The 26,592-nt window shown below is 43.6% G+C and overlaps 1 protein-coding gene across 4 annotated transcripts in view; it reads left to right on the forward strand.

Moving 5' to 3' along the window:
- Positions 1 to 2,292: 2,292 nt before the first annotated feature.
- Positions 2,293 to 26,592, forward strand: part of LOC137261095 (uncharacterized) — a 30,233-nt gene continuing 5,933 nt past the window's right edge. Inside the window, exons 1-8 of one of the 4 annotated variants that reach the window (XM_067798771.1) lie at positions 2,293 to 2,543; positions 18,393 to 18,627; positions 19,815 to 20,029; positions 21,872 to 22,111; positions 22,918 to 22,985; positions 23,771 to 23,872; positions 24,483 to 24,626; positions 25,413 to 25,533. In XM_067798771.1, the coding sequence (XP_067654872.1) occupies positions 18,404 to 18,627; positions 19,815 to 20,029; positions 21,872 to 22,111; positions 22,918 to 22,985; positions 23,771 to 23,872; positions 24,483 to 24,626; positions 25,413 to 25,533 (1,114 nt within the window). In that variant the 5' untranslated portion in view covers positions 2,293 to 2,543; positions 18,393 to 18,403. Of the gene's footprint in view, positions 2,544 to 17,822; positions 18,080 to 18,392; positions 18,628 to 19,814; positions 20,030 to 21,871; positions 22,112 to 22,917; positions 22,986 to 23,770; positions 23,873 to 24,482; positions 24,627 to 25,412; positions 25,534 to 26,592 lie in introns of those variants that run through there. The other 3 variants (XM_067798770.1, XM_067798769.1, XM_067798768.1) reach the window with 3 other exon arrangements.

The following is a 26,592-nucleotide window of genomic DNA, read 5'->3' on the forward strand; positions in this document are numbered from 1 at the left end:
ACGTAGCGTGGCGCCGGCAAATAGATCTGCCACAGGGCTTGTTTTTCAAGCCACGCTTTGGCTTTCTCTGGTGATACTCGTGCCATTTTAGATAGCTTATCTACTGCGCTAGCTCCTTTCCAATATCCACGCGGGCTGTAATAAATAGCCTCAAATTTTTTCATGTCCATACGCGTATGTGTTTATACCATCAATAGCTATCCAACGTTTCGTGTCCATAGGCGATAGGGACGTCTTGTTTATAGTCAGTCCGTATATCTTATGGCCATCACTTCTAAGCGTGTTCATCTTATGCCTAAAGGTACGGGTCTTGAACAGGGCCTCCTTGAATCTGGCGTGTTTGATGTGTTGTTTCACCACATACTTCTTAACCCCTTTAGCTTTTCGGATCTCACTATTGTCGGTTTTCAATATGGAGTACATCTTAGGCCTCAAACCTATGTACTCAGCTATTGGCGTGCCAGCACACTCGTCCTTCATCTTACCTAGGACCTTTTTATTTACCGTGCTGTGTATAGTATGGGTCTTAGGATAGTCGCTGGTGTCGTATAAATCGATGTGTTTTTTCATGTCCTCGTACACGTCCTCGGTTCGAATCTCCATCAGCAGGGAATCCGTGTCAGTGTACAGCACTTCGCACCTGTCGCCGTACTGTTTCTTAAGCTCGTTGTAGTAAAAGTCGTACATCAGGTGTTTGGATAAATCGAGGATACTCATCCCAACGTAAACAGGTCGGTTGAATTTTATGTGACTTTTCTTCATGTGTATGGCAACTAGGTCATCTGTGAATATTTTATTACGGTTGAATGCCGGACTGGCTATCAATTTCCTGAGCTTGTCTTCCTCACTAGATCTAACCAGTTTCACGGTTACGCGTTTCCTCAGGTTTTCCATAGTCTTACCAAACACCGAGTTGTTCATGAGCTTGTAGAGATTTTTCTCAAAATCACTGGTGGCTTTTTTTCGTAGGTCTGTGTTCATTCTGATGTAGGGCTCCATCCATGGGCTCTGGTCGAACATGAGCACCCTGTGTATTTTGGTCAGCCTCATACCCAATGACAGGTACAGCTGTAGGTTGCGATAGTGAACTATGTACTTGGGCTTATTCATTAAGTTAGGCACGAGTTTCTCAACGTCCGCCACACGACCACCTGACAAGTTATGTTGGTACTCAGACATCCAGTCTGTGTTAACCTTCATACGTTCGGGTGCAAGGGGATAGCTGTTGTGCGATGTGTGTAATTCCTTGGGATACTCTAAGTCAACTTCGAGGATATACCCTTTGTTCGAATCTGGTGCAATACCCATAACATCAATGTTTGGTACCCATTCGAATCCTCCTGTAGGTAGATACTGGCTCATAGCCCAGCCGTACAGGTTATTTGCGTCGAGGTAGAGAATGTGATTGGTTGGTTTGTTAGGATCGTAACCTTTCACGTATTGATTATTTGCTTTCGCGTATCGTTTGGATGCCATGGAAATCCCACCTCGCAAGCCTTTCTCAATGAATAGGTGCATGTCGTAATCTGTGAGCAATTCTAAATTAACTCCTGTCTTTTTAAGCAAGGCGTCCCACGACAGACCTGGACTGGTGTAATACCATGCGGGGTCGAGTTTATACTGCTTGAAACATGTTTGTCGAAACGTCTCGAACACGTCGGCTAACAGCAGTACATCTGTCCTCAAGTACAGGTCGTGATAATCACCAAGGTTCTTACAACCAAGTTTATTCCATACGTTAATCGCGTGCGAGTAATCGTCTCGTGAGACGGACGCCTCATTCAGCTTGCTATAAAAGCAGTCGATAGGAGGTAGTCTGGTCTCGGTGAACTTAACCCAACTATCCATGTACTCATATGGGTATACGCCCTTCCTCATGAGCAGGTGTCTAGTCTCGGCGTCTGTGTATCGATCGGTGATAGGGAAGGTATTGTTGGCCTTGACCAGACTGTCGAGTGACGACAGGAGGAATTGAAACGAGTCAATGAACCTAAGTCCGTTTAAGCTGAAGGAGATGTATCTCTCCATGTTGTTTGGGATGCACGATATATTACCATCGATTTTCGCGATGGCCTGCATGATCAAGTGAGAGTCGTATCCTCTCAAGTTGTGAAAGACAACGGGGATGTTTATTGTCTTAGGGTTGATTTTAAGCTTGAGGTTGCACGCGTTGTGAGCGGCGCCTCTATACTTACCAGTTATGTGGCAGTGATCTCTCACCGAATCACCGTTAAGTGGTGAGTCGCACACGTGACAGTTAGTGCTACTGGCGTGAGCTAGCCTGTCGGCTCTGGTCATACGCATGGGAGCGATTTTATACAATGTATTCCTAATAATTTTTTCTTCCTCCTGCAAGCACTTTAGAAACCTTTCAGCCGCGTCAGGACCCCTATACACTACCGGAGCTTTCGTTTCCCCGTCACAACGGACGACGATGTATCCAAACGAACAGGCTATATGCTCTTGTGTTTTGTGTGTGAAACTCCCACTGGGGGATGATTCCCCTACCACCAAGGCTTCGAAGTCGGCGTATATAATATAAGGTACAGACATTTGGTTCTTGTGGTTACTGAATTTTAGGATATTTTCACCTTCCTTAGGCATGTCGACTCGTATGGCCGTCTGCCCAACACCTTGGCAATCCTCCAGGTGGGATTCTAATAAATCGGCCCGACTGAAACAGTGTAGGCATCGTACACAAAAGTGTTTTTCCCCAACGTGTTTCGACTGGTCGTGCAACAACCGGCTGAGATGTTTTATCCACGTGTAGTGATACTTTTCACCTTTTTGAATCATGAATAAATTAATAACTTGACAATCCTTCACCGGGCTGACCCTGTGTATTATTGTTGTGTTACCTTCGTGTCCAAAGACATTTATAGCCAGATTATTCTGTTTTTCTACTTTAGTGATCTGGGATATTGGGGTGGGTTCATCTATACCATCCCAGTTGAGCCCATCGTCCTGTGGATAATTAGAAGGTCTGTTCGGATTAGTGGCAGCTGGAAATAAGGCTGACCTGATAGATAACCTCAGGCAATCGTTTCCTCTATTCTTAACGTTTACTATGGCTTGTTTGTTCTTATAGTAGGGAGGCAAGGCTAGGTATGACCCACCTCTGAACGGCACGTAGTTAGCTATATCTAGATAGACGTTATCGATTTTATCTACAGCCCACCCGGACCCCATGTGCGTGTAGCGTTCTAGGTATTCTCGTATCTGCTGAAAACTATTATCGATTGATGCGTCAATGGTCTCTGCATGTGTGACGACCTCTTGTTTGCCTCGGAAGTAAGGCTGAACATACTCAGTGGTACTCCCAACCTGCTTATCGAGCGACATTTTCACTGTGATCTGAAACTTGATACTTCCTAGATTATTTAGTTCCTGGTTGACCTTATCAGCTATCAGAGGCTTGATATCTGTAATGTCTATGTTTCTATCAACACGCATGCGCCAACCTCTCAAATAATTGCCTACGGCGTGCTCAGTGCGCACGAACTGTAGGTCAATAGCTCTATTCTGTCGTAATAATTCTACAAGCTGTGGTTTTCTCATACGAGAATACCCGCCTAAACCCAAATCGTGTGCCTCGGCTTTCAGTTGTTTTACAGTTGGACGTGCTACAGGGGTATGTGATAACAATGCGGTTAACCCGGCTTTCCCCAGTTTTGAATAACCCGTGTATCCAAGCTGTTTCGCTTGAGCTTTTAACTGTTTTACCGTAGGAGGGACTTCTAAACCTAGTAATCTCAACAATGCTGGCTTCCGCATTCTAGAATACCCGATAACACCTCTCTGCTTTGCGGCCCGCTTGAGCTCGCGCACAGTAGCCATAGTGTTTACACCTAAGAGAATCAATGTCTAATTGGTCGGCAGTAACTCTTAAAAAATATTTTCTGGTGGCCGGGTACAATTCTAGACATTCTGTCAAATCGTCCCACGTACCTGGTAAAATATATAGTGTGGCTGTTTCAATCCAGTACTCACCTTGGTTATAGTATTCCTTGTATTCACTTATACTCGAAAAACGTTCTATATGGTATTGAGACGCGATATCCCGCTCCCATTCGAAGGGGCGAGTATACTTAACACCCTCTTTAATCCATACCACGTCCACTATTATCTTAAATCTGAAGCTGCCCCATAAAGCCAGTTCATATTTGAATATGTTTTCCACAGACATAGCTATACATAGGTGTGTATAATCTCTAATTGGAGTCTATCTTGAGCAGTCGCCTACGTTCTTTTATGTAGCCTTTTTTATTCTCGTATATGAGTTGATGTCTGACTACGTTCGCTCCGTGAGCTTTACATAAACAGTAGTGCCCTTTAACCCCGATACCACACACAGAACACGTGTAGTTAGGACTTCCCATATGGAAACAACAGAACCCCTGATTCCTGCATTTCCTACCACAGGCCTCGGTCTTCCCCATAAGTATATATTCGCATCGGTATGGAGCGGGTCTCATGTTTACTTATATAGGTATTTTAGTTTAATTGCTTAGCAACCAACGCAGTAGCTGCTATACCCAACACTATGAAGCCCAGTTCACGATTCATTTGTCCCTTGGATGGTGTGTAGTACTGAGCGAGTGTGGGTTTATTGAGCGCTTCCAATCGTTTACCAGTTAGTAGATAGTATTCTTTCATTGCTTCATCGACATCGTTGAATGTTTGAACGGCATGGTTTTCACGCGTGAGTTGTTCGTTAATGAAATCGATCCTCTGGAGACGTTTTTTAGCGTACTCAGCCTGTGCTCTTTGTAATTTCTCAGTAGCGAGATCGTGTCGCTTCCTTTCTTCCTGTATTTCAGCCGCGTGATCATCTCGTAGTTTCGAGAAGAGGAAATTACTCCCGGAAAATGCCAGGGCATTCACTAACGCCCCACCGACCATCATAGCTATCGTGGCCATCCCTATATTTATTTCATTATATTATCAGGTATTATTCCTTGTTTTACTAGGATGTCTTTTGTGGCCATCGCCATACCAAGGTTCATTATGAGCATACCCATATCCTGCAGGTTGAAATCTAGCTTGATAGTTGGTTGTTTAAGCACCATTTTAGTCAACCGAGCGTACCCTACTGCTAAACTGGCGACCACTGTGGCGTGGTATGCGTCGTTGACGAACGTTTTCCCCTCAGACATTATGTATATGATATAAAATATTAAAATTATAACATGATATGCGGATCAATAGTGGGGCCTGCCGGCGGCTTGGGGGTTACCTCACCGGCAGGGGGTGTGGGGGTATCCCCCACGTATAACCATGTTATAACCACGGCAGCAGTTACACCTACAGCCAACAACAGTCGGGTTGGATTGGTCACTTTATGTTGGTTACACCACCGTTTTTTACCGGCAGCTACTCTCTTAGGATTCTTCTGTCTGGTTACTGTGGGGGGTACCACCACTGGGGTCTCCACCGTCACTGGTTCCTGTGAATCCACTGGGGTCTCCTCCTGTGCAGCATCCATCTATACTATTATTATTATTCTTTCTCTCAAATTGACAATGTTTTGCCGTGATAATCGCCGCCGTCACTGGAGCCAACAACATACCATATTTGTGGTACAGCCCGCAGCTGATAGAGCTCACGGCGTGTTCGATAAAAGGGTCTTTATCTAGGTCCTCCCACAGGTAAAGTCGGCGCTCTGGTGGAATGGGAAGGAATTGTGATACAATACCGGTGTATATCTGGGTCATAGCCGATCCTATTGTTTTTGTCATTTCTGCTCCGAGCCGGGACTCGTATCTAGCGTACAGCTTATCGATTTCTTCGGCTGACATTTTGTTAATTTTATCCGGAGTGTAGTCTCCAAAGTAATGTTTGGCTTTGCCGCCAACAGCCAACGCCACCAGTTTCTCTCGCTTGTCATCAGTGGGGCCTGCGGGCGGCGTGGGGGAACCCTCCACAGACAATTGTTCGAGCAATTCCTCACACTCCATCTTATAATATAACAAGTAAGATTTAGTTTTAACTATATAATACCCGATACAAACAAAACACAGAGAAATGAAGGTTAAGTTGCACACGACAAATACTTCAAATATCATAGCTATGCTTAGCATTTGCTTAGCTTTGCTTAGCTTTTACTTAGCTTTGCTTAGCAAACTATATATGCTACTGGTTGGTCGGTCTTTAGAACGAGCTTAGCGTGTTTAGTTTCAGCGAGCTGTTTCTTTACCCGTTCCCGTTCTAATTTACTCATCACATCGTTCTCTCTCAAACACTCCTCGAACGAATCCCTGTCCTTGCAGTGAAATAAGGCCACCCATCGCGTCTGCTCCCTGAGGTCTTTCAACACCGAGTTGAACTTCTGCGTTAGCACCCAGACGCTGTGATTTGCATGCCGGCCGGAGAAGGCCAGGTACGATAGCATGTCTCTCTTTTTTGTTATCTCGCGATTAGCGCTGCAGTCGTCCAGTATAAACAGCGTCGGTTCCCCTTTAAATTTCTCGTGAAGAGCTTTCAACCAGTCCTGCAGGCGTGTTCCAGGGTCGATTTTGTGTACGTCCGGGTCCGTCATCACCCAAGGTCGCGCGTACGTTTTATTCATGCTCAGAGTAGGGCACATGATAACGATGTTATCGAACACATCCTTGTAGTAACCCTCCAACATATCCAACACGAAAACGGTCTTCCCACATCCAGTCTGCCCGCATATGATAGCGCAGTGTGGGTCAGTGGATCTGGGATATTGGGGTGGGTTCATCTATACCATCCCAGTTGAGCCCATCGTCCTGTGGATAATTAGAAGGTCTGTTCGGATTAGTGGCAGCTGGAAATAAGGCTGACCTGATAGATAACCTCAGGCAATCGTTTCCTCTATTCTTAACGTTTACTATGGCTTGTTTGTTCTTATAGTAGGGAGGCAAGGCTAGGTATGACCCACCTCTGAACGGCACGTAGTTAGCTATATCTAGATAGACGTTATCGATTTTATCTACAGCCCACCCGGACCCCATGTGCGTGTAGCGTTCTAGGTATTCTCGTATCTGCTGAAAACTATTATCGATTGATGCGTCAATGGTCTCTGCATGTGTGACGACCTCTTGTTTGCCTCGGAAGTAAGGCTGAACATACTCAGTGGTACTCCCAACCTGCTTATCGAGCGACATTTTCACTGTGATCTGAAACTTGATACTTCCTAGATTATTTAGTTCCTGGTTGACCTTATCAGCTATCAGAGGCTTGATATCTGTAATGTCTATGTTTCTATCAACACGCATGCGCCAACCTCTCAAATAATTGCCTACGGCGTGCTCAGTGCGCACGAACTGTAGGTCAATAGCTCTATTCTGTCGTAATAATTCTACAAGCTGTGGTTTTCTCATACGAGAATACCCGCCTAAACCCAAATCGTGTGCCTCGGCTTTCAGTTGTTTTACAGTTGGACGTGCTACAGGGGTATGTGATAACAATGCGGTTAACCCGGCTTTCCCCAGTTTTGAATAACCCGTGTATCCAAGCTGTTTCGCTTGAGCTTTTAACTGTTTTACCGTAGGAGGGACTTCTAAACCTAGTAATCTCAACAATGCTGGCTTCCGCATTCTAGAATACCCGATAACACCTCTCTGCTTTGCGGCCCGCTTGAGCTCGCGCACAGTAGCCATAGTGTTTACACCTAAGAGAATCAATGTCTAATTGGTCGGCAGTAACTCTTAAAAAATATTTTCTGGTGGCCGGGTACAATTCTAGACATTCTGTCAAATCGTCCCACGTACCTGGTAAAATATATAGTGTGGCTGTTTCAATCCAGTACTCACCTTGGTTATAGTATTCCTTGTATTCACTTATACTCGAAAAACGTTCTATATGGTATTGAGACGCGATATCCCGCTCCCATTCGAAGGGGCGAGTATACTTAACACCCTCTTTAATCCATACCACGTCCACTATTATCTTAAATCTGAAGCTGCCCCATAAAGCCAGTTCATATTTGAATATGTTTTCCACAGACATAGCTATACATAGGTGTGTATAATCTCTAATTGGAGTCTATCTTGAGCAGTCGCCTACGTTCTTTTATGTAGCCTTTTTTATTCTCGTATATGAGTTGATGTCTGACTACGTTCGCTCCGTGAGCTTTACATAAACAGTAGTGCCCTTTAACCCCGATACCACACACAGAACACGTGTAGTTAGGACTTCCCATATGGAAACAACAGAACCCCTGATTCCTGCATTTCCTACCACAGGCCTCGGTCTTCCCCATAAGTATATATTCGCATCGGTATGGAGCGGGTCTCATGTTTACTTATATAGGTATTTTAGTTTAATTGCTTAGCAACCAACGCAGTAGCTGCTATACCCAACACTATGAAGCCCAGTTCACGATTCATTTGTCCCTTGGATGGTGTGTAGTACTGAGCGAGTGTGGGTTTATTGAGCGCTTCCAATCGTTTACCAGTTAGTAGATAGTATTCTTTCATTGCTTCATCGACATCGTTGAATGTTTGAACGGCATGGTTTTCACGCGTGAGTTGTTCGTTAATGAAATCGATCCTCTGGAGACGTTTTTTAGCGTACTCAGCCTGTGCTCTTTGTAATTTCTCAGTAGCGAGATCGTGTCGCTTCCTTTCTTCCTGTATTTCAGCCGCGTGATCATCTCGTAGTTTCGAGAAGAGGAAATTACTCCCGGAAAATGCCAGGGCATTCACTAACGCCCCACCGACCATCATAGCTATCGTGGCCATCCCTATATTTATTTCATTATATTATCAGGTATTATTCCTTGTTTTACTAGGATGTCTTTTGTGGCCATCGCCATACCAAGGTTCATTATGAGCATACCCATATCCTGCAGGTTGAAATCTAGCTTGATAGTTGGTTGTTTAAGCACCATTTTAGTCAACCGAGCGTACCCTACTGCTAAACTGGCGACCACTGTGGCGTGGTATGCGTCGTTGACGAACGTTTTCCCCTCAGACATTATGTATATGATATAAAATATTAAAATTATAACATGATATGCGGATCAATAGTGGGGCCTGCCGGCGGCTTGGGGGTTACCTCACCGGCAGGGGGTGTGGGGGTATCCCCCACGTATAACCATGTTATAACCACGGCAGCAGTTACACCTACAGCCAACAACAGTCGGGTTGGATTGGTCACTTTATGTTGGTTACACCACCGTTTTTTACCGGCAGCTACTCTCTTAGGATTCTTCTGTCTGGTTACTGTGGGGGGTACCACCACTGGGGTCTCCACCGTCACTGGTTCCTGTGAATCCACTGGGGTCTCCTCCTGTGCAGCATCCATCTATACTATTATTATTATTCTTTCTCTCAAATTGACAATGTTTTGCCGTGATAATCGCCGCCGTCACTGGAGCCAACAACATACCATATTTGTGGTACAGCCCGCAGCTGATAGAGCTCACGGCGTGTTCGATAAAAGGGTCTTTATCTAGGTCCTCCCACAGGTAAAGTCGGCGCTCTGGTGGAATGGGAAGGAATTGTGATACAATACCGGTGTATATCTGGGTCATAGCCGATCCTATTGTTTTTGTCATTTCTGCTCCGAGCCGGGACTCGTATCTAGCGTACAGCTTATCGATTTCTTCGGCTGACATTTTGTTAATTTTATCCGGAGTGTAGTCTCCAAAGTAATGTTTGGCTTTGCCGCCAACAGCCAACGCCACCAGTTTCTCTCGCTTGTCATCAGTGGGGCCTGCGGGCGGCGTGGGGGAACCCTCCACAGACAATTGTTCGAGCAATTCCTCACACTCCATCTTATAATATAACAAGTAAGATTTAGTTTTAACTATATAATACCCGATACAAACAAAACACAGAGAAATGAAGGTTAAGTTGCACACGACAAATACTTCAAATATCATAGCTATGCTTAGCATTTGCTTAGCTTTGCTTAGCTTTTACTTAGCTTTGCTTAGCAAACTATATATGCTACTGGTTGGTCGGTCTTTAGAACGAGCTTAGCGTGTTTAGTTTCAGCGAGCTGTTTCTTTACCCGTTCCCGTTCTAATTTACTCATCACATCGTTCTCTCTCAAACACTCCTCGAACGAATCCCTGTCCTTGCAGTGAAATAAGGCCACCCATCGCGTCTGCTCCCTGAGGTCTTTCAACACCGAGTTGAACTTCTGCGTTAGCACCCAGACGCTGTGATTTGCATGCCGGCCGGAGAAGGCCAGGTACGATAGCATGTCTCTCTTTTTTGTTATCTCGCGATTAGCGCTGCAGTCGTCCAGTATAAACAGCGTCGGTTCCCCTTTAAATTTCTCGTGAAGAGCTTTCAACCAGTCCTGCAGGCGTGTTCCAGGGTCGATTTTGTGTACGTCCGGGTCCGTCATCACCCAAGGTCGCGCGTACGTTTTATTCATGCTCAGAGTAGGGCACATGATAACGATGTTATCGAACACATCCTTGTAGTAACCCTCCAACATATCCAACACGAAAACGGTCTTCCCACATCCAGTCTGCCCGCATATGATAGCGCAGTGTGGGTCAGTGGGGAGGGGGAGACCCCCACACCCCCCAGAGGTTGGTAGTTTATTGGGGGGGTACCCCCCACTAGTAGATGGCTTGCACGAATCTCCCATTGTCTATATTAAGTTGCGCGTCCATAATAACGTACAGATATAATTTCAACTTACCAGCGGTTTGAGCCTTCTTATTAATCTGGATGGTTATCCCTTCGCTGCCGTTATCTATACGGCGCCCGCTACCGTGCAGTTTATCATCATCCGTGGATCGCATGTCCAACCATAGGGCGTACTTGGTGGTCAGGTATTCACCGATCTGCACGGAGCCGAGGTCCAGGTCTTTTGTTATGTAATCCCCCACTGGTAGCTTTTTTATCTCATCCCACTGCTGGTGTGGTCTCATACCATGACTGAACAGCTGGTTGGGCACGCCCTCGATGGTCACTTCCACCTTTTCAATCTCGGGGTTGAAAAACTTCTCGCTGTCCCTCCGGAATGGATCGTAATCCTCCACGGGGACGACCAGGATACCTTTCATCGATCGCGCCGGCACGTTCAGGTTGATATTCCACACAGTGTCGCTCTTATCTCGCACGACTGATCTATGCCTCAGTACGCGATCGTATAGGATAGCCATCTTCCCAGAGTACTGACTTCGAACCTGCCTGGCCAGCTCCGGGCTAGTGACCATGTCGAACTCCAGAGAGATGTTGTCTATGGCATAACTGGCCTCGTCACCGTTCGGTGTACGCACTACTTTGCTATAGTCGTTAAACGTGAGCTCGTATTCGAGCCTATCACCCAGCGCGGCCTGGTAAAACGGCGCGTGTCCCGTGAGCAACTCGAAGTCGAGCGGCACGCAGAATCGATTCCCGTATGCTAGAGCGATGGCCTTTTCACCGTCCGATAGCTTGTCTTGCTGGTCTTGCGTGAAGACGTATCCTATGCGCGCCCGGGTTGATTTGCTGATACCCTGGTACACATCATTGACTCGTTCTCTCTCGCTTTTCCAGAGATCCTTGTAGCAGTGAAACACGTCGCTGTCGTCGATGCTCAGTACCTCGTTACCACTGATCTTGACGGTCGTTTTCTTGATGATGGCTCGACCCACGTTCCGCACTAGCTCGCGTTTGTCGTTGTCGGAGGTCAACGTGATATTGAACGCCAGTCGAACAGTGCCTGGTACAATGAGGTCATTCTCACCAAGGTTTGGAAATCTAACCAGCAGAGTTTGGTTCTGGTCTATCTTGCTGGGGTTGTTGGTGATGGTCACCGACTGTCGCACGGCTCTGGCACCTAATGGCTCTCTCAATTTTCTGAAAGGATCTAATTTTCTACCGTACATTGTTATATAAATGAAATATATTTTTAATACTAATGGATGAAGACATACCTATGGATGATATGCGGGGCGATAGTGCCCAGGCATATGATGACCAGGAGACCTCATTCTCGCAAGGTGACGAGCTCCTTAAGGGCGCCGTCGACGATTATTACAACGTAGTTGAAAATAAATCCAAACTCAAGTCGTCGGGAAGGTACTATAACAATTTTACCTTCGATAGCAATGGCACGCTGCGTTTGAAGGCTCACCCGGGGATTGATCTCTTTCATCAAACAACGAGAAAACCGCTTGCTTTATCAACATTGGCCAGTAAATATAAGATTAACTTTGTCCAAGATGAACTAGGCTTCACAGATTACGGTGGCGCGCGACCTAAGCAGTATCCTCCGAAGTTAGTTCAAGATCTGGAAGGCATCAGGGACGCCCCATCGGATCAAAACATGACTTATGATATTAAAAAGGTGTTGGCCGACTACGAGAACAAACCATTCCCGGGGCTCGAATTTACCGTTCGGGAACTGCGGGGGTTGGATCTGACGATGCAAACCATTCGCGGACATCTCGCGAAAAGCACAGCCAAAATGAGTGAGATAGACGACCACATCGCCTATGAAAAGAAAAAACTCGGTGAAACTGAGGACGAGTCTATGAAAGCCACCATCGAGGAACGAATACGTAATTTGGAAGATGAAAAGCAGACCTGGCTGGAGACAGCATCCTCCTTCAAAGAAAAGCTTCGATCCCAGGTCAACCGTATACGGGAAACCATCAATCAAGTCCTCTACCGAGACACCACGTTAGCAGACAGGATTCGGATATTATTCCGGGAGCAAGGGATCACCATCGCCAGCATTCTGACTGCATTGGGTTTAATCATATCAACCCTGGTGGTGTCACTGGTGGGAGGAACCCCTGTGGGGTCTGCCGGCGGCGGTGGAACTCCAGGCGGTGGTGGTGGTGTTAAAGACTGGATCAAAAAACTCGGGGAAGGCCTAGCTAAACTGGCTGGTAAAGCCGCCGAAGCCCTTCCCGGCATACTGGGTAGCATCGTCTCGTGGTTGTTGAGCGCTCTATCTAAAACTGCCATGTGGCTCAGTCAAAACCTGTGGGCAGCCATCGTCGCCGTGGCGGGTCTGGTGTACGTAGCGGCTAAGAAATCTTTAACCAAATAAGTCCCAAAGTTACCCCACCAATCACTAAGGCTGTTTTATTATCAATATGCTGCTGATAGGTGGTGGAAACCCCCACACCCCCCGGGGGTACCTCCACATGAACTTTAGGCTCCGGTGGTGGCGCCACTATACCCTTTTCACGTGGTTGGATGTGTGGGATATGTGGGGTGTTAATATCGGGGTTGATACCCAACTTTTGGTCCGCCGTGGCTATGACTATTTTGTTGTTATAACCCACCACTTTTTTTATTCTCAGTTGCATATCACTCGGAGCCATGTATAACCCCACGCCGAACACGTAATTGACTTTCGATCTGGCGTATTCTAACACGTTTTGGTAACGGTCGATGGCCCGCGGGAGATCAACTGGAGAATTGATAGCATCCTCAACGTTGGAAACGAATTGTGTCTGAGCGTCGTAAGCAGTTCCCTTACCGAGGATGTTAGAACGCGTCATCGACTGCGCACCCAACAGCGCCCACACGTACGTTCGAATCGAATCGTTCAAGCGTATTGTACCAGCACGAGTGAATCCTTTCGATGTTTTTGAGATCATTTTAGTCCAGGCTGTGGCTGCATCAGGACTGGTTTGCTTTATACAGCTGACATGGATCTTTTCATTCGTTGTGGGGCCTGTAAATGTATGCCGGTTTGGGTTGTATGAACCATCTTTAGAACCGGCATAATATTTTCCGGACCTGTAGAAGTACACGAGAACTATACCGAGACCATGGTTCACACCAGGAAGGCGAAAGTCTTTATTCGTTGGAATCTCAAACTCCCCACAAATACGTTCATAAGCGCGTCTATCATAGGGGTTATTCGTCATACTCCACGCTTTATCTTGGGGAAGAGGAGCACTTATTTCCTTCAATATTCGTCTCGTTTGATAATAAATATGAAACAAAATAACCGCCTTACTCAGTTCGTCTATACCATAGTCTGGTTTCACACCCGACCCTGTTGTCACACACCACACAGCAAAGTTGAGTTGGTTCTGCCAAAACTGCATTGGGTTTTGATTCCAGTTTACCACCGCCTGCGCGTTATTAACGGACACGACATACTTTTCAAAGATATCAATAAAGGTTGTTTTAAACCCCGTACCATCTGCATTCACCACGATTTTCAAGTGTGCTAAATCCATATTATATTATATAATTTATATATTATAATATGTACATAACACTTCCAGGAATAACTAGCGGTGAGGCCGTTCAGCTGACGCACGCGATCGATAACACGTCAGGTCAACTCGAAGTCGCACTCTGCGATATCACCTACCTACCGCAATGGACTAACATTAATATCAGCAACAATAAGCTGTTCGTCAGTGGAACTCGCAGTCAAATAACTGACGGCTACTACAGCGTGTGCTCGCTAAACGACGAGGTCTTCAAACCCCTGGGAGCCGAACTCAAGATGAACGACTCAAACGGTACAGTGGTGTTGATCAACAACGGAAGAACCTCCTTGAGGCTCGGCCGACCATTAGCGAGGATACTCGGTATGTCTCCTGACGAGATAAAACCAACAACAACCGTCACAGGCACGAAGTTACCCGAACTAGTACCGTACCGAGAGCTATACATTCATCTCGGTCAGGTGAGCACAACGTATAACATTCAAGGAGGCCACCCTTCCACTATACTGAGAGCAGTGCCGGTGAAAACTGAGAAATTCAACGACGGTAGAACCGAGTCGTTTTCACCACGGCAGTATAAGAGATTAACCCAGGGCAACATACCTGAGCTGACAATATCGGTATTAGATATAAATCATAATCCTGTAAATATAGGATACCTCAGCTTAACGCTTCACGTAAAATGACCAGCGCACAAGGGCCCGGAGTGAAAAAATGCGTCAATATCGGGATCTCCGACCTCGGAGACACACGCGGTTTCGACGCTCCCGGAGTAGATGGTAAATCGTATGCCTTGCAACTAAAAAACAACATTTACAAACGCGTTGAAATCCCCTCCGGTGGAGCCCTAAGTGATATGATAGATACCACAGGAGCAACAGCCAACACTAAGTACGCCCTCGTCAACACCGGTGATGACAACTGGAGAATATACCCATCATTCGGAGGTAAACTGTTCGACTTAGACGATGTTGAGAGCACTACCGTCGTCAAAAACAAACCATATATGCTCGTCTTCACCGAAGATGACAAGTGGGTGTTGTTACCCGATAACAAATGGTTTCTCAATATTAGACTCGTCTCCCCTTACGTGTTCACGGATAACAAAGACAACCACCTAAACAAAGTCGTGAACAATGGAACCCTGCTCGTGGCTTACATCCCAACTCAGAGACGTAGCATAGTCGTCAGCCCAGTCAACACTATAGCAGCCCACATGCTATCGAGTAAACCGGCCATGCAAAACGTGAAATTGCAGTTGGTGTCTGAATTCGAAGGCGTGGTTAAGATACTAGAGAGTCTACCGGCAAACTCAACACTGTTCATCAAAGTCTACCTAGGGGAACCATCGGGGAATGATGTCGAGATCGTGAAGGGGATCAAACTCGGGTGGGTGAAACGACACCAGTTTCAAGTTTGCAACGTTTACGTGCGGGTGGGTGTCGACTCCAAGACCAGTCTGCAGGGGGTCAACGTGATCGTAGAAAACAAGATATCACTAATCAATATCTTCCTGCCTGACAACATACACTTCATGGGTATTAAGTTAACCCCTGAATTATTATCAGAAAACCAGTTGGAAATTATATCATAATAGTATAATAATGACTAGTCATCATCCCAACACTACGCTTAATGACCTGGGAGATACGGAGGGATTCGATCAGCCTGGTGAGGAAGATGAATTATACATCCTACACTTCAAAGACAACGTGTACAGACGGGTGCCGTTATCAGATTTTAAAGAGCCTAAATGGTTGATCAACTTAACACTCACCTCACCTTATATCACAATAGAAGGAGATGAAGATGAAGATAAATTAATCTCTAAGATTAGGAACAACGGCATCTGGGTCGGGGATTTCATTCCGGAGAGGGAATTAGTACACTTACCACATGTTGGTGACAAAAAAAAAGGGTTAGGTGCTTATCCACCCACTAAATTAACATTTAGCGAATATCTTCCTAGCATATCATCCCCTTGCACACTCATCATAGAAGTCTTCTTTTATAAAAACACCCCACTAGTACACCAAATTTTACCCGGGGTGTCAATACAATGGTTGGACGAACACCTAGACCAATATTGCCGTATTGTTATACAGTGGGATACCCACGGGGGTACTATAAACCACTTAATAAGCCTCCGTGGGGTTTCTATTACAACAGGAAATTTTATTTACCTCTCACCTATTACCCTGGGTAATCTAGATCTTGTAGACTTCAAATACATTAATAGAGTATTAACTGAAACCCAATTAAAATATCTTTCAAAATATATATTATAGGATGGGTCTGTACCCAGTCGTAGAGGAAGTAGCGAAGACGTTGGAAACCGTAGATGGGTTCCGCTTGAGGCAGTTATGTGATGTAAAACGTCAACTAGAACAAGACCGTGACACGCGGAAAGCACTATGTAAAAAATATAATAGAGCTTTCAATATCGTGGATGGGGCTGACACTACCCTTATGGCAACCAGTATGGGACTAGGGGCGGCAGGCGTTGGATTGTTAACCACCATCGTGGCTGCACCTATAGTGCTAGGTATTGAAATAACGGCTGGGGTGACAGGGTTGGTAGGGTTGGCTCTTAAGTTAGTATCACGCAGACTTAATCGTAAGGTATTGAAACACGACGAGATCAGGGTTCTGGCCGAAGCAAAGCTGAACACAGTGAGTGAGCGAATTTCCACGGCACTCTCTGACAGTAAGATCTCAGAAGAGGAGTTTCGTTCAATCCTATCTGAACTCACAAAATATAACGGAATGAAACAAGATATTCGGTCCAAGTCTCGTAAGTCTGCTATCAGCGAGGACGAGAAAAAAAAGTACATAGAACAGGGGATACAAAAAGCCCAGCAAGCCTTTATTATGAACACCAAAGAGATCGTAGGCGGTTCACGTTAAACTGTTTCATCGATATAAACATAACATAGCCGAAAGCGAGCCACCGATCCTATATGGTCAGTCAAAACTTACAACATAGATAAAGTGGATATGAAAGCCGACGAACCTAACTTGTACTACTTGAGGGGTGGGCCGGGTAGGGGGTTTGTAAGAGAAGAATTATTGATCGTACCGTACGGCACAGTGTTACCGCCTGCCAAGTCACGGTAAACGTGATGGCGTAGCTTTGTAGTAGGGGCAATAATAGCAAGAGCTAATAGTCCCACCAAAGCCTCATTTAGTAAATGAGGCTTTTTAGAGGGGTTTTTGAAAAGTGTTTTCGGACTATCATTCCCTATACTACTGGCCATAATGTAGAAAATGTCGGTACCTACAAGTTACCTTTGTTGAAAATGGTGTATTTGTGACAAAAATAAAATAAAAATAAAGCCATATATTTTTTATCCAGTCTACCGATGTTGATGTGTTTAAGAATGTTAGTCTAATGTATACATTAGAATCAAGAGCACACATTCTTATAAATCCACGTGTACCATACTTGCATTTGTCTGCATTATGGGCCAGTCTGCTTTTACTGAATAAAACTCTCTACCTGTAAACTAATTTAAGAAAACAAACAACCCAAAACAATGTAACAATATCCTTGACATTAGATGAAACATACAACTTGCGCACAACAACCCTGAAAAGGTTAAAACTCCATGCCGACTGCACGCACAGATGGACAGATCTTTTGGAAGGAAGTGATGGCTTTTACTATAAAATATGTCCGGCTTGTCCCGGTAATCACAACGCTGTTGTTTCCGGATTTATACACAACTCGTCACAACGTCTATTACTGAAAAGGAAGCGCTGTCTGTATGGAAAACTGTTTTCAGCGGGATTTGCAACGTCAGTTTCGTGGCCCTTGGGGCTGATGATGTTCAGCTGTTTAGTCATGTCAATGTCATTTCGCGAGAACCGATAATAATGTTGTTTAACGCTGTATCGGAGCCGATGCTGGTGGTAATGTCAACCAACGGTACCTGGTAGCCACCTACATGTACAATGACAGTCAGTATTACGCTGTTGGATTTGTTATTGTCGTATTCATTTTATATTTCCATTTTCTTGCTCAGTATATGAAAGTATATACATATGAAGATATTACCCTTCCCCAAACCAAAGCTAACACCACCAACAACAACCAACAAATAAACCAAAAAACCCTACTCGTTGTCCCCAACAAAACCTACTTCCCAGGTTTTATCTCGTCAGTATATCATTTTGTATATGTCACATATATATTGTTTTTATCAAATAGGTTATAAGATAATGCACTGTAATGTTGATTAATTCTGGTATTGCTTTCTGTCCACACGTACAGCTTCGAAACCAATGACGTCCAAGAGAAGTGGAATCTGTTTGATGCCACCCACCCCCTGTCAGTGGGAAGGTTTGTTTACAGCTCTGAAACGTGACAAGTCACTACAAGAAGCTGAGATATGGCTTAGGGAGAACATGTCAACATTCTATGGAGATCACGTTCCAGCTCAATGGCAAGTTCTCCTGGAATTTCTGTCTGATCAGGTTGTCTCCGGAAGCTGTGAGAAGCTTGTGCTGTAAGTTACTGTTTTATTGTACCTGTATTGATCAGTATACCAATAGCTTGTAATCTCTCATCCCTGTCCAAGATCATACTTACATAACAGCAAACAGCTCAGTTGTCTTTTATGAGGAAGACATGTTACAAATGAGGTGCTATGGAGTATCTCGTTGAGTTCTCACCCCTTGCTACCAAGATCTGTTGCTGCTCCCATTGGTAATCAATAATTCACCCCATTATGTCCTGACATTGTCAAATGTTATGTCAAAGTTGTGAAGTGTCATGGTTAGAAATGTTACGATGTTGCACAAGAACACCATCTATTGCTCAAAGTAGTCAATAAACCATTCAACCCCATTTCTTCAATGATATTAGAGCTGAGGTAATCATTAATATTAATTAATATTTAACATGAGCTTACGATCGTCATTGTGCTGAGATTGCTTTGTGGAACAAGCACAAGTGTACTTACTCAAATTAGAAAAACAAATATCTGATCCCAGTGTTCTAGATGAGCTGTGTATACGTATTACAATATATACAGAAGAAGAATATCACCATCAGTCAGTTTTGTTTGTGTGGCTTGGGTACAAGTACATATGAAAGTATATATTGGCCTAGCAGTATACACCTCACTGAGTAATAACCAGGTGCTTAAGCAACTGATGTCTGCCACTGGATTGTCTGGTCCAGTATTGAGTACTTACAGAACAACATCACATAGCATAGTGTGGCAAAGAAAATCAGATCTCACACAGACACAAAGTCTGCACTACGTCATGTGTTATTACATGTAAGGGCCTATCCTTGTAGTGAGTTTATGTGACATGGCACACACTCAGGGAAGCACCTAAGCAAATTTACATTTTCAACAGAACGATGGTTAAACAAGTCAGACCAATGCTGTTAAACATATTTGACAGAGTAAAACTACATCAGATACCAGATACCAAATTTATTAGTAACCTATGTGAATGATCACATGCAAAACTTCTCAATATCAAAAACATATTTCCAGGACAAACCAAATGTTCCAGCTCACTATGCTTGTCTATCAGTCTGCCATCTTGCCCATGATGATGCTAAGAAACCCAATGTGTTTACATAAGTCATCTCATACGGCCCACAGTCTCCAAACAAGCGATTGTTGCTCACAGTGCACAGTGACTACAAGAAGTGATTTGATTGTTCTAAAATTTTCAGAAGTTCTGTGTACAGTAGTCTCCCCATTGATCTTCAAAGGAACATTCTGGCTGTCATCTACCAGCATCGAGCTGACATCAAGATGGAGGTTCTCAGACAATTTGTCATGGAGATGAAAGCTCATGACACCACCATGTCCTGGACAACACTGTTGTGGCAGCTGCTGGCTGGGCATGTTGGTCTTTTACACACTGTGAATCATCTTGGACAAGAAGGTAACTTTTGCTATGTCTTGAAAATCCAATTTCTTACCCTGATACAATACTCCTTTGAATATCAATCTCAGGACAATCTCTGATCGTGTCTGGCTAATCCTGAACTTTGACAACTCGGATTTGAAATTTCTGTATGTGTTGGCGTTGCATGCTTTACTTGGAGAATGTTATTGTTATTTTCGACTATTATCATTGATGCCATTTGAAATGAAGCTGATGGGAAAAGTGTTACTGTTATGATCTGTCAGTGGAGTTTATGGTGGTGTTAGGATCCACATGACATGCTTAATGCTGTGATATACATAACATCGATCCAAGGAAACACTGAAATAGTCAGAGATGCCAACCACTCACATTTTGGAGGAGTTACTCCGATTTTCAAACACAAAATCACCACCGATTTGTCTCTGAAAAACTCTGATTTTTAGAAAATGCAAATATGTCTAACAATGTTTGAAAACATTTTAGTAAGTAGCCATTTGAATATGTTCATTTGAGTTAAGTATTATCTGGTTAAGTACACCCAGAAATTGCATATTTCCAGCAGATTAAATCTATTTTTGTAGGGGAGGCCCGCCCCCGTCCCCCACTCCACACACACACACACTGTCAAAAGGGTCCTCTCTCACTCACCCCCAACTCGCAGAATTGCAAGGCATGACTTCGCTTTCATTTGATTCAGGGTTGGCATCTCTGAAACAACCATTTCCTGTGCCCACACTGTGTTGAGTGTGATCACCCTGTGTCAACCCAGCTTTGTGTGCTGGCGATTAGGTGCTTGCCTCTGAGAGTGTGGGTTGGAATCCTGGATAGGATTCAGCCCAACAAAAGTACTAGAATCTGTGCTTTACTGAGAAAGTGTAATCAGAAAAATAACAATGTTACATCTTGTTCAAGTAGTTATGACAGACAGTAAGACATTATCTTTCTTCTTTACAACTAGCACCTGTCACAATGGAAATGTAAAGTATACTAGCACCTGTCATGTTGGAAATGTCCAGTATACTAGCACCTGTCACAGTGGAAATGTCCAGTATACTAGCACCTGTCATGTTGGAAATGTCCAGTATACTAGCACCTGTCACAATGGAAATGTCAAGTATACTATCACCTGTCACAGTGGAAATGGCCAGTATACTATCACCTGTCACAGTGGAAATGGCCAGTATACTAGCACCTGTCACAGTGGAAATGGCCAGTATACTAGCACCAGTTGTGGTGGTGGGAACGTCCAGTAGATTAGCACCTGTTATTGTGGAAATGTCCAGTATACTAGCACCTGTCGTGGTGGAAATGTCCAGTATACTAGCACCTGTTATTGTGGAAATGTCCAGTATACTAGCACCTGTTATTGTGGAAATGTCCAGTATACTAGCACCTATCACAGTGGAAATGGCCAGTATACTAGCACCAGTTGTGGTGGTGGGAACGTCCAGTAGATTAGCACCTGTTATGGTGGAAATGTCCAGTATACTAGCACCTGTTATGGTGGAAATGTCCAGTATACTAGCACCTGTTATGTTGGAAATGTCCAGTATACTAGCACCTGTTATGGTGGAAACGTCCAGTATACTAGCACCTGTCATGGTGGAAATGTCCAGTATACTAGCACCTGTCATGTTGGAAATGTCCAGTATACTAGCACTTATCACAGTGGAAATGTCCAGTATACTAGCACCTGTCATGGTGGAACGGTCCAGTATACTAGCACCTGTCATGGTGGAAATGTCCAGTGTGCTAGCACCCGTCATGGTGGAAACGTCCAGTATACTAGTCCCATCAGTTTGTTTTTACCTCTAAATTGTCTTAGTTCAACATTATTTTCTTCTTTGGTGTTCATAGTGCCAGCCAGTGGCACAAATATCACTGCCCCTAAAGACTCTCCTGACAAGATGGTGGCCAAGACAGCAGGTGCTTGTGATGCCACAGTCAGTGAAAGGATTCAAAAACATGGCTTGGAAGATGGGGAGGAAGAGAAACAATCTATTGCTGGAGGAGGGAAGGATCGAGACTTCATAATTATCCTGGATGAGGATGATGATGGATGTGAACCACCAACTGCCAAGAAATTAAAACGTGAAGGTTGGCAATGCAGTAAAGTACATGCATAACAAACAAGTCAAAGAGGACACATTTAAGTGACAGGGAAGAAAGAAAACTTTATTTGATCTGCCAGATTGTTATGAATGTGTTCATTACAAACGTAGTAAAGCAGAAAGAACCTTCACTGACATGTTGATTTATGCATTAAACATTAAGTTGTTGTCCATAAAGTTGTTTACTGTTAACTCAGCAAATTCTAGAATGATGATGAAAGAAGTATTATGAAATTAATTTAGTTTGATCAGGACATGTCATGAAATTATGTGATATAGTTCTTTGAAAGAATCATCCTGAACTGTGCCCAACACAAATGTGTATTTGAGTGTTGCCCGTAGTGTTTTTTTATGAGGAGCAGTAGGGTAGTGTAATAGTTAAAGCATTAGCTCATTATGACATAGACTCATGTTCGACTCCCCACATGGGTACAGTGTGTGAAGTCCATTTCTGGTATTCCACGATGTATGGACAATTCCCCACCACTGTTTTATTGCTGGAATATAGCTAAGAGCTGCATAAAGCTTAACTCACTGACTCACTTTATTATAAAATTGATATACACACCAGTCTTTTTTGACATAGTATATAATTATTATGATTCTTTTGTATATGAATGTTACAAAAATGTGCTAAACCAAATTCAGTACCAAATTATCATCATTAAATCTGAGGAATACAGTAAGGTCATACCTGTCACCTGACAGTTGATTGCATTGTGCTCTGGAGAATTCAAACTGATGTTCAGGTGTGTATGTATTTTACGACTTTTCTCTTCTAATTATTTGCAGCTGAGGAAGAAAGGAAACCTGCAGACACTAGTGTTAAAAAGACATGTGACGTGGACCAAGAACTTTTGGTAAAAACAGTCTTTGCTTCCTTTATTTTGACAGTTTGATTGTTCAGCTCAGCTGGTTTTATTCACTTGTCATGTCCAGGTATTAACTGTGAACTGTTTCTATAGGTGTTTCTAGTTATTCTGGTCCATAATTCAATTAAATTGGCAATCAGCTCTCCAACTCATACAGATAATACAGCAGTAGATGGGACTTTGTATGTTACAAACTGAAGTGGATTAAGTCCATAATTATCACAACCACTAATGTAATAATAGTAGTCTATTTTTGAAACATCTTTGTCATTTATGTATGTGATTCTAAAGTGTGATCCTATCGTGTGATCCTAATATACATTCTTGGTTTTTTTTCATTTTATGTTTTGAACTGAGATCTTATATTTTACCCTGACAATATAGATGTGTGTCCATCATTTTGTAAAATATACTCATTGAAACACGTAAAGGGACACATGAACATACAAGAGTTCCTTTGTTTGTTTCTAGGGTTATTCACCGACAGTTCAATACAACCTGGAAAAGAATAAAGGAAAACTTGTACTTTCATGTGTTCCCTTATTTGTTTCTATGAGTATATAAAATCAACATCAGTATTCAGTATCTCTGTCAGTTTTCAAGATTTCGATAGTAGTTGTTAGCCTGCCAGACACTCAGCATTAAGGGGATGAAACAAGGTAGTTTCAGACTGCATGCAGAGGGTTTAGTAATTAGAGCATGAAATGTTTGATCATTCTAAGAGTATTAGGCTGGTCAAGAATTTGGCCTGTTGCAAGTAACTGTACTTTCAGGATAACGGTATTAGACTGCGTGAGATTCTTCTGGGTTCGGCAGATGACAGTGTCAGCATTGAAGGAGAGCTTCGAACCATTCTCCTGACACCATCCAACAAGGTATAATGTCTGCGATGTAAAACATCTGCCCGCTGCTTGTCAGGAAAAGTCGTTTTGTCATCTAGAACGGAGTGAGTGAGTGAGGGGGCGAGCAAGTGAGCAATATTTCAGCTGTATGGCGACAATCCAGTGTTCAACAAAGTGAGCTTCAATCTGTGCAACTGGGATATATCATCTAGAACTGGCTTCCTTAGAAGATGACTCTTTGATGAAACTATTCAGCATGTCCCAGGAGATATAACAACAATGAAATTGCATTATAATGGTTCCCAGGTGATTGTGACTTAACTGGTTAGCAATCACAGGACATCTGAAGTGGGTTAGATGTATGTACCCAAGCTGCTTGTTATGACTATTGGCAAACTGAAAAGTAAGGACAATTTTCACTGGTGGCCAGAATTTCACCTGTGTGTCTTTCAATATGAGGTTCATAAACACTTGTCAATGTAAGTTTAATACCCATCTTCAGATTTACTAACTTTCATAGAATTGTGTTGATATGCTTAGTGATAAGAAGACACTCAGGTGAGAATCTCTGTGGGTTTCTTATTTCCACTTTCTTTTTGTGTTTGGTTAAAAGCAGTGAGAAAGTAAACTCTTGTTTGCGTAGCTCTCAGCACTGTGCCATGCCAGTCAGTTGTCCAACCTACCAGATCAAGTCCTTGCCGTTGTGGGGAATGTATTGGTGAAAATGGGCGACAGCGTGACGTACAGATCTTGTGTGGCTCTGCTGGATGGACTAGTCACTGATAAGGTAAATTCATGTGATAAAATGCTAGCTTTACAGAATGTTACTGAACGTTGTCATATCAAATTTGAAACGGCCTTAATTGTCTGCTCAACATCAGTCTTTGCACGTACTTGTTTACCTTCCCGTGTCCTTGTCTATTCATCCTCGATATCCCCATGGTATACGTTCCGATAAGTCTCCACTGTACCCTTGACGCATCTACGGCTCTGCCTGATAAATTTATTACCTCCCTTGACTGTCTTTTGACCCAGTCAGGTGTCTACGCTGGGAAGTTGAGCGAACCAATCACAACTCACTTTCGTTTTTTGAATTATCTAACTGATTATACTTGGCAACAGAAACCATGCAGAGGTTCTCTGGAAGAGGTAGAAGGCGTTCTTGCATATGTTGTTTTAAAGTTTCGGACCTGTCAGTTTCTTTGTATGATTTCCCTAAAATCTGGGACGCACTGCGAGCAAACCTTCACAGTTGCGACGTCTGCCTTTGTTGACACTGGCAAGCTCGATTATAACGGAGACCTAGCTGATTGGCTACTGTGAGAAGGCGGAGTCAGCAAAGGGAGGTAATAAATTTATCAGGCAGAGCCGTAGATGCGTCCAGGGTATAGTGGAGACTTATTGGAACGTATACCCTGGAGATATCGAGGATGTTGTCTATTGTGTAATTTGTTTTTCTGGAACATTAAACTGTAAGTACATCAAATCATTTTGTATACATGTTCCAGTTATCTTTGTTTGTTTTGTAACGAACACTGCATCTGCATCTCCACAAACATCCCCATGATTTCAGGTGAGGCGATTGGAGCAGTCAGCAGCGAGGACGCTGCAGGACACACTGATCTCTCTTGCCGAGACTTTCCCTCGTCAACTCATTGATGCCATAGTGGCTCCATCTGTAGTACAGGAATTAGGTGGGTGGATTCCGAGATTCATGTCAGGACGTGTCAAGTTGGATGTAGTTCAGTGTACACTCAATGCACATAATCAGAACTAGACCAGACAAACACGTTATTGGAAACATGACCAGCCATCCATTCTTGTGGGCGTGACAACATACAGATTATAGATCTTTATCATACTAAACACATGATCATCATCTGGGGATTTTTTGAATGAGGATCCTATCTTTTCATTAAGTTCCCAAAGGGCATATTAGACATGCATGGTTGTGCAGTCTCTGAGAAAGTCCCATTCTAGGTTACTTGTGCCCAGTGTTAGAAATGGATTCAGGCCAGTGATGCTAATGACCCTAAATGTCACTAGCCTTTCATACACCTTACTGGCCCAAATAATTTATGATCATTTACAGACAACAAAACAATGCATCTGAGAATAGTATTCATTTCACAAATTAGTTGTTTCATTAACTTGAGCCTCTGACATTGATGGGACACTCTGAGAATGCCCGTACATTTAAATTATCTTCATATTAAGGTATTTTAAGGACTTCAGTCATCGTGTTATGATTAATAATTTGCAGTGACAAAAGGTAGCGCAACCTTTCAAGGCGTGCCACTAAAATATTATTACCGTGATACGAAATAATAACAGCAATAATAATAACTATAAGTTAATCAATAATAATACAAATCACAGAAAATATACTCTCGTAACAATAATCATGGGAAGAATCCTCCCCATTCTGATTGTCTACATCTGAGATGCTGCCATCACTATCACAGCAGCTGCCACAGTGAGAATTTGAGCTGTTTGGACCTCACCATTCTCTCCACTTATTTGTAAATATGTAAATCTATCTGCTCACCATCCCTGACTTCCTGAGGTTCCCTGGGCTGGAGTTTGCTGTCAACCACTGGTGAATCACTGGGGTAATACTCTGGCTCCTCAGAACTGACCAATGATGTTACCGCTTTAGAAAGTTTAAGGTGCATTTGACTTTCTGTTTGTTTTTGAGGAGGATGATGTTGCTATAATTTGCCAGTCAGGATTCAGGAAACATGATCAGCCCT

This window comes from Haliotis asinina, chromosome 14 (genome assembly GCF_037392515.1).
Source record: "Haliotis asinina isolate JCU_RB_2024 chromosome 14, JCU_Hal_asi_v2, whole genome shotgun sequence".
In the NCBI taxonomy this organism is placed as follows: domain Eukaryota; kingdom Metazoa; phylum Mollusca; class Gastropoda; order Lepetellida; family Haliotidae; genus Haliotis; species Haliotis asinina.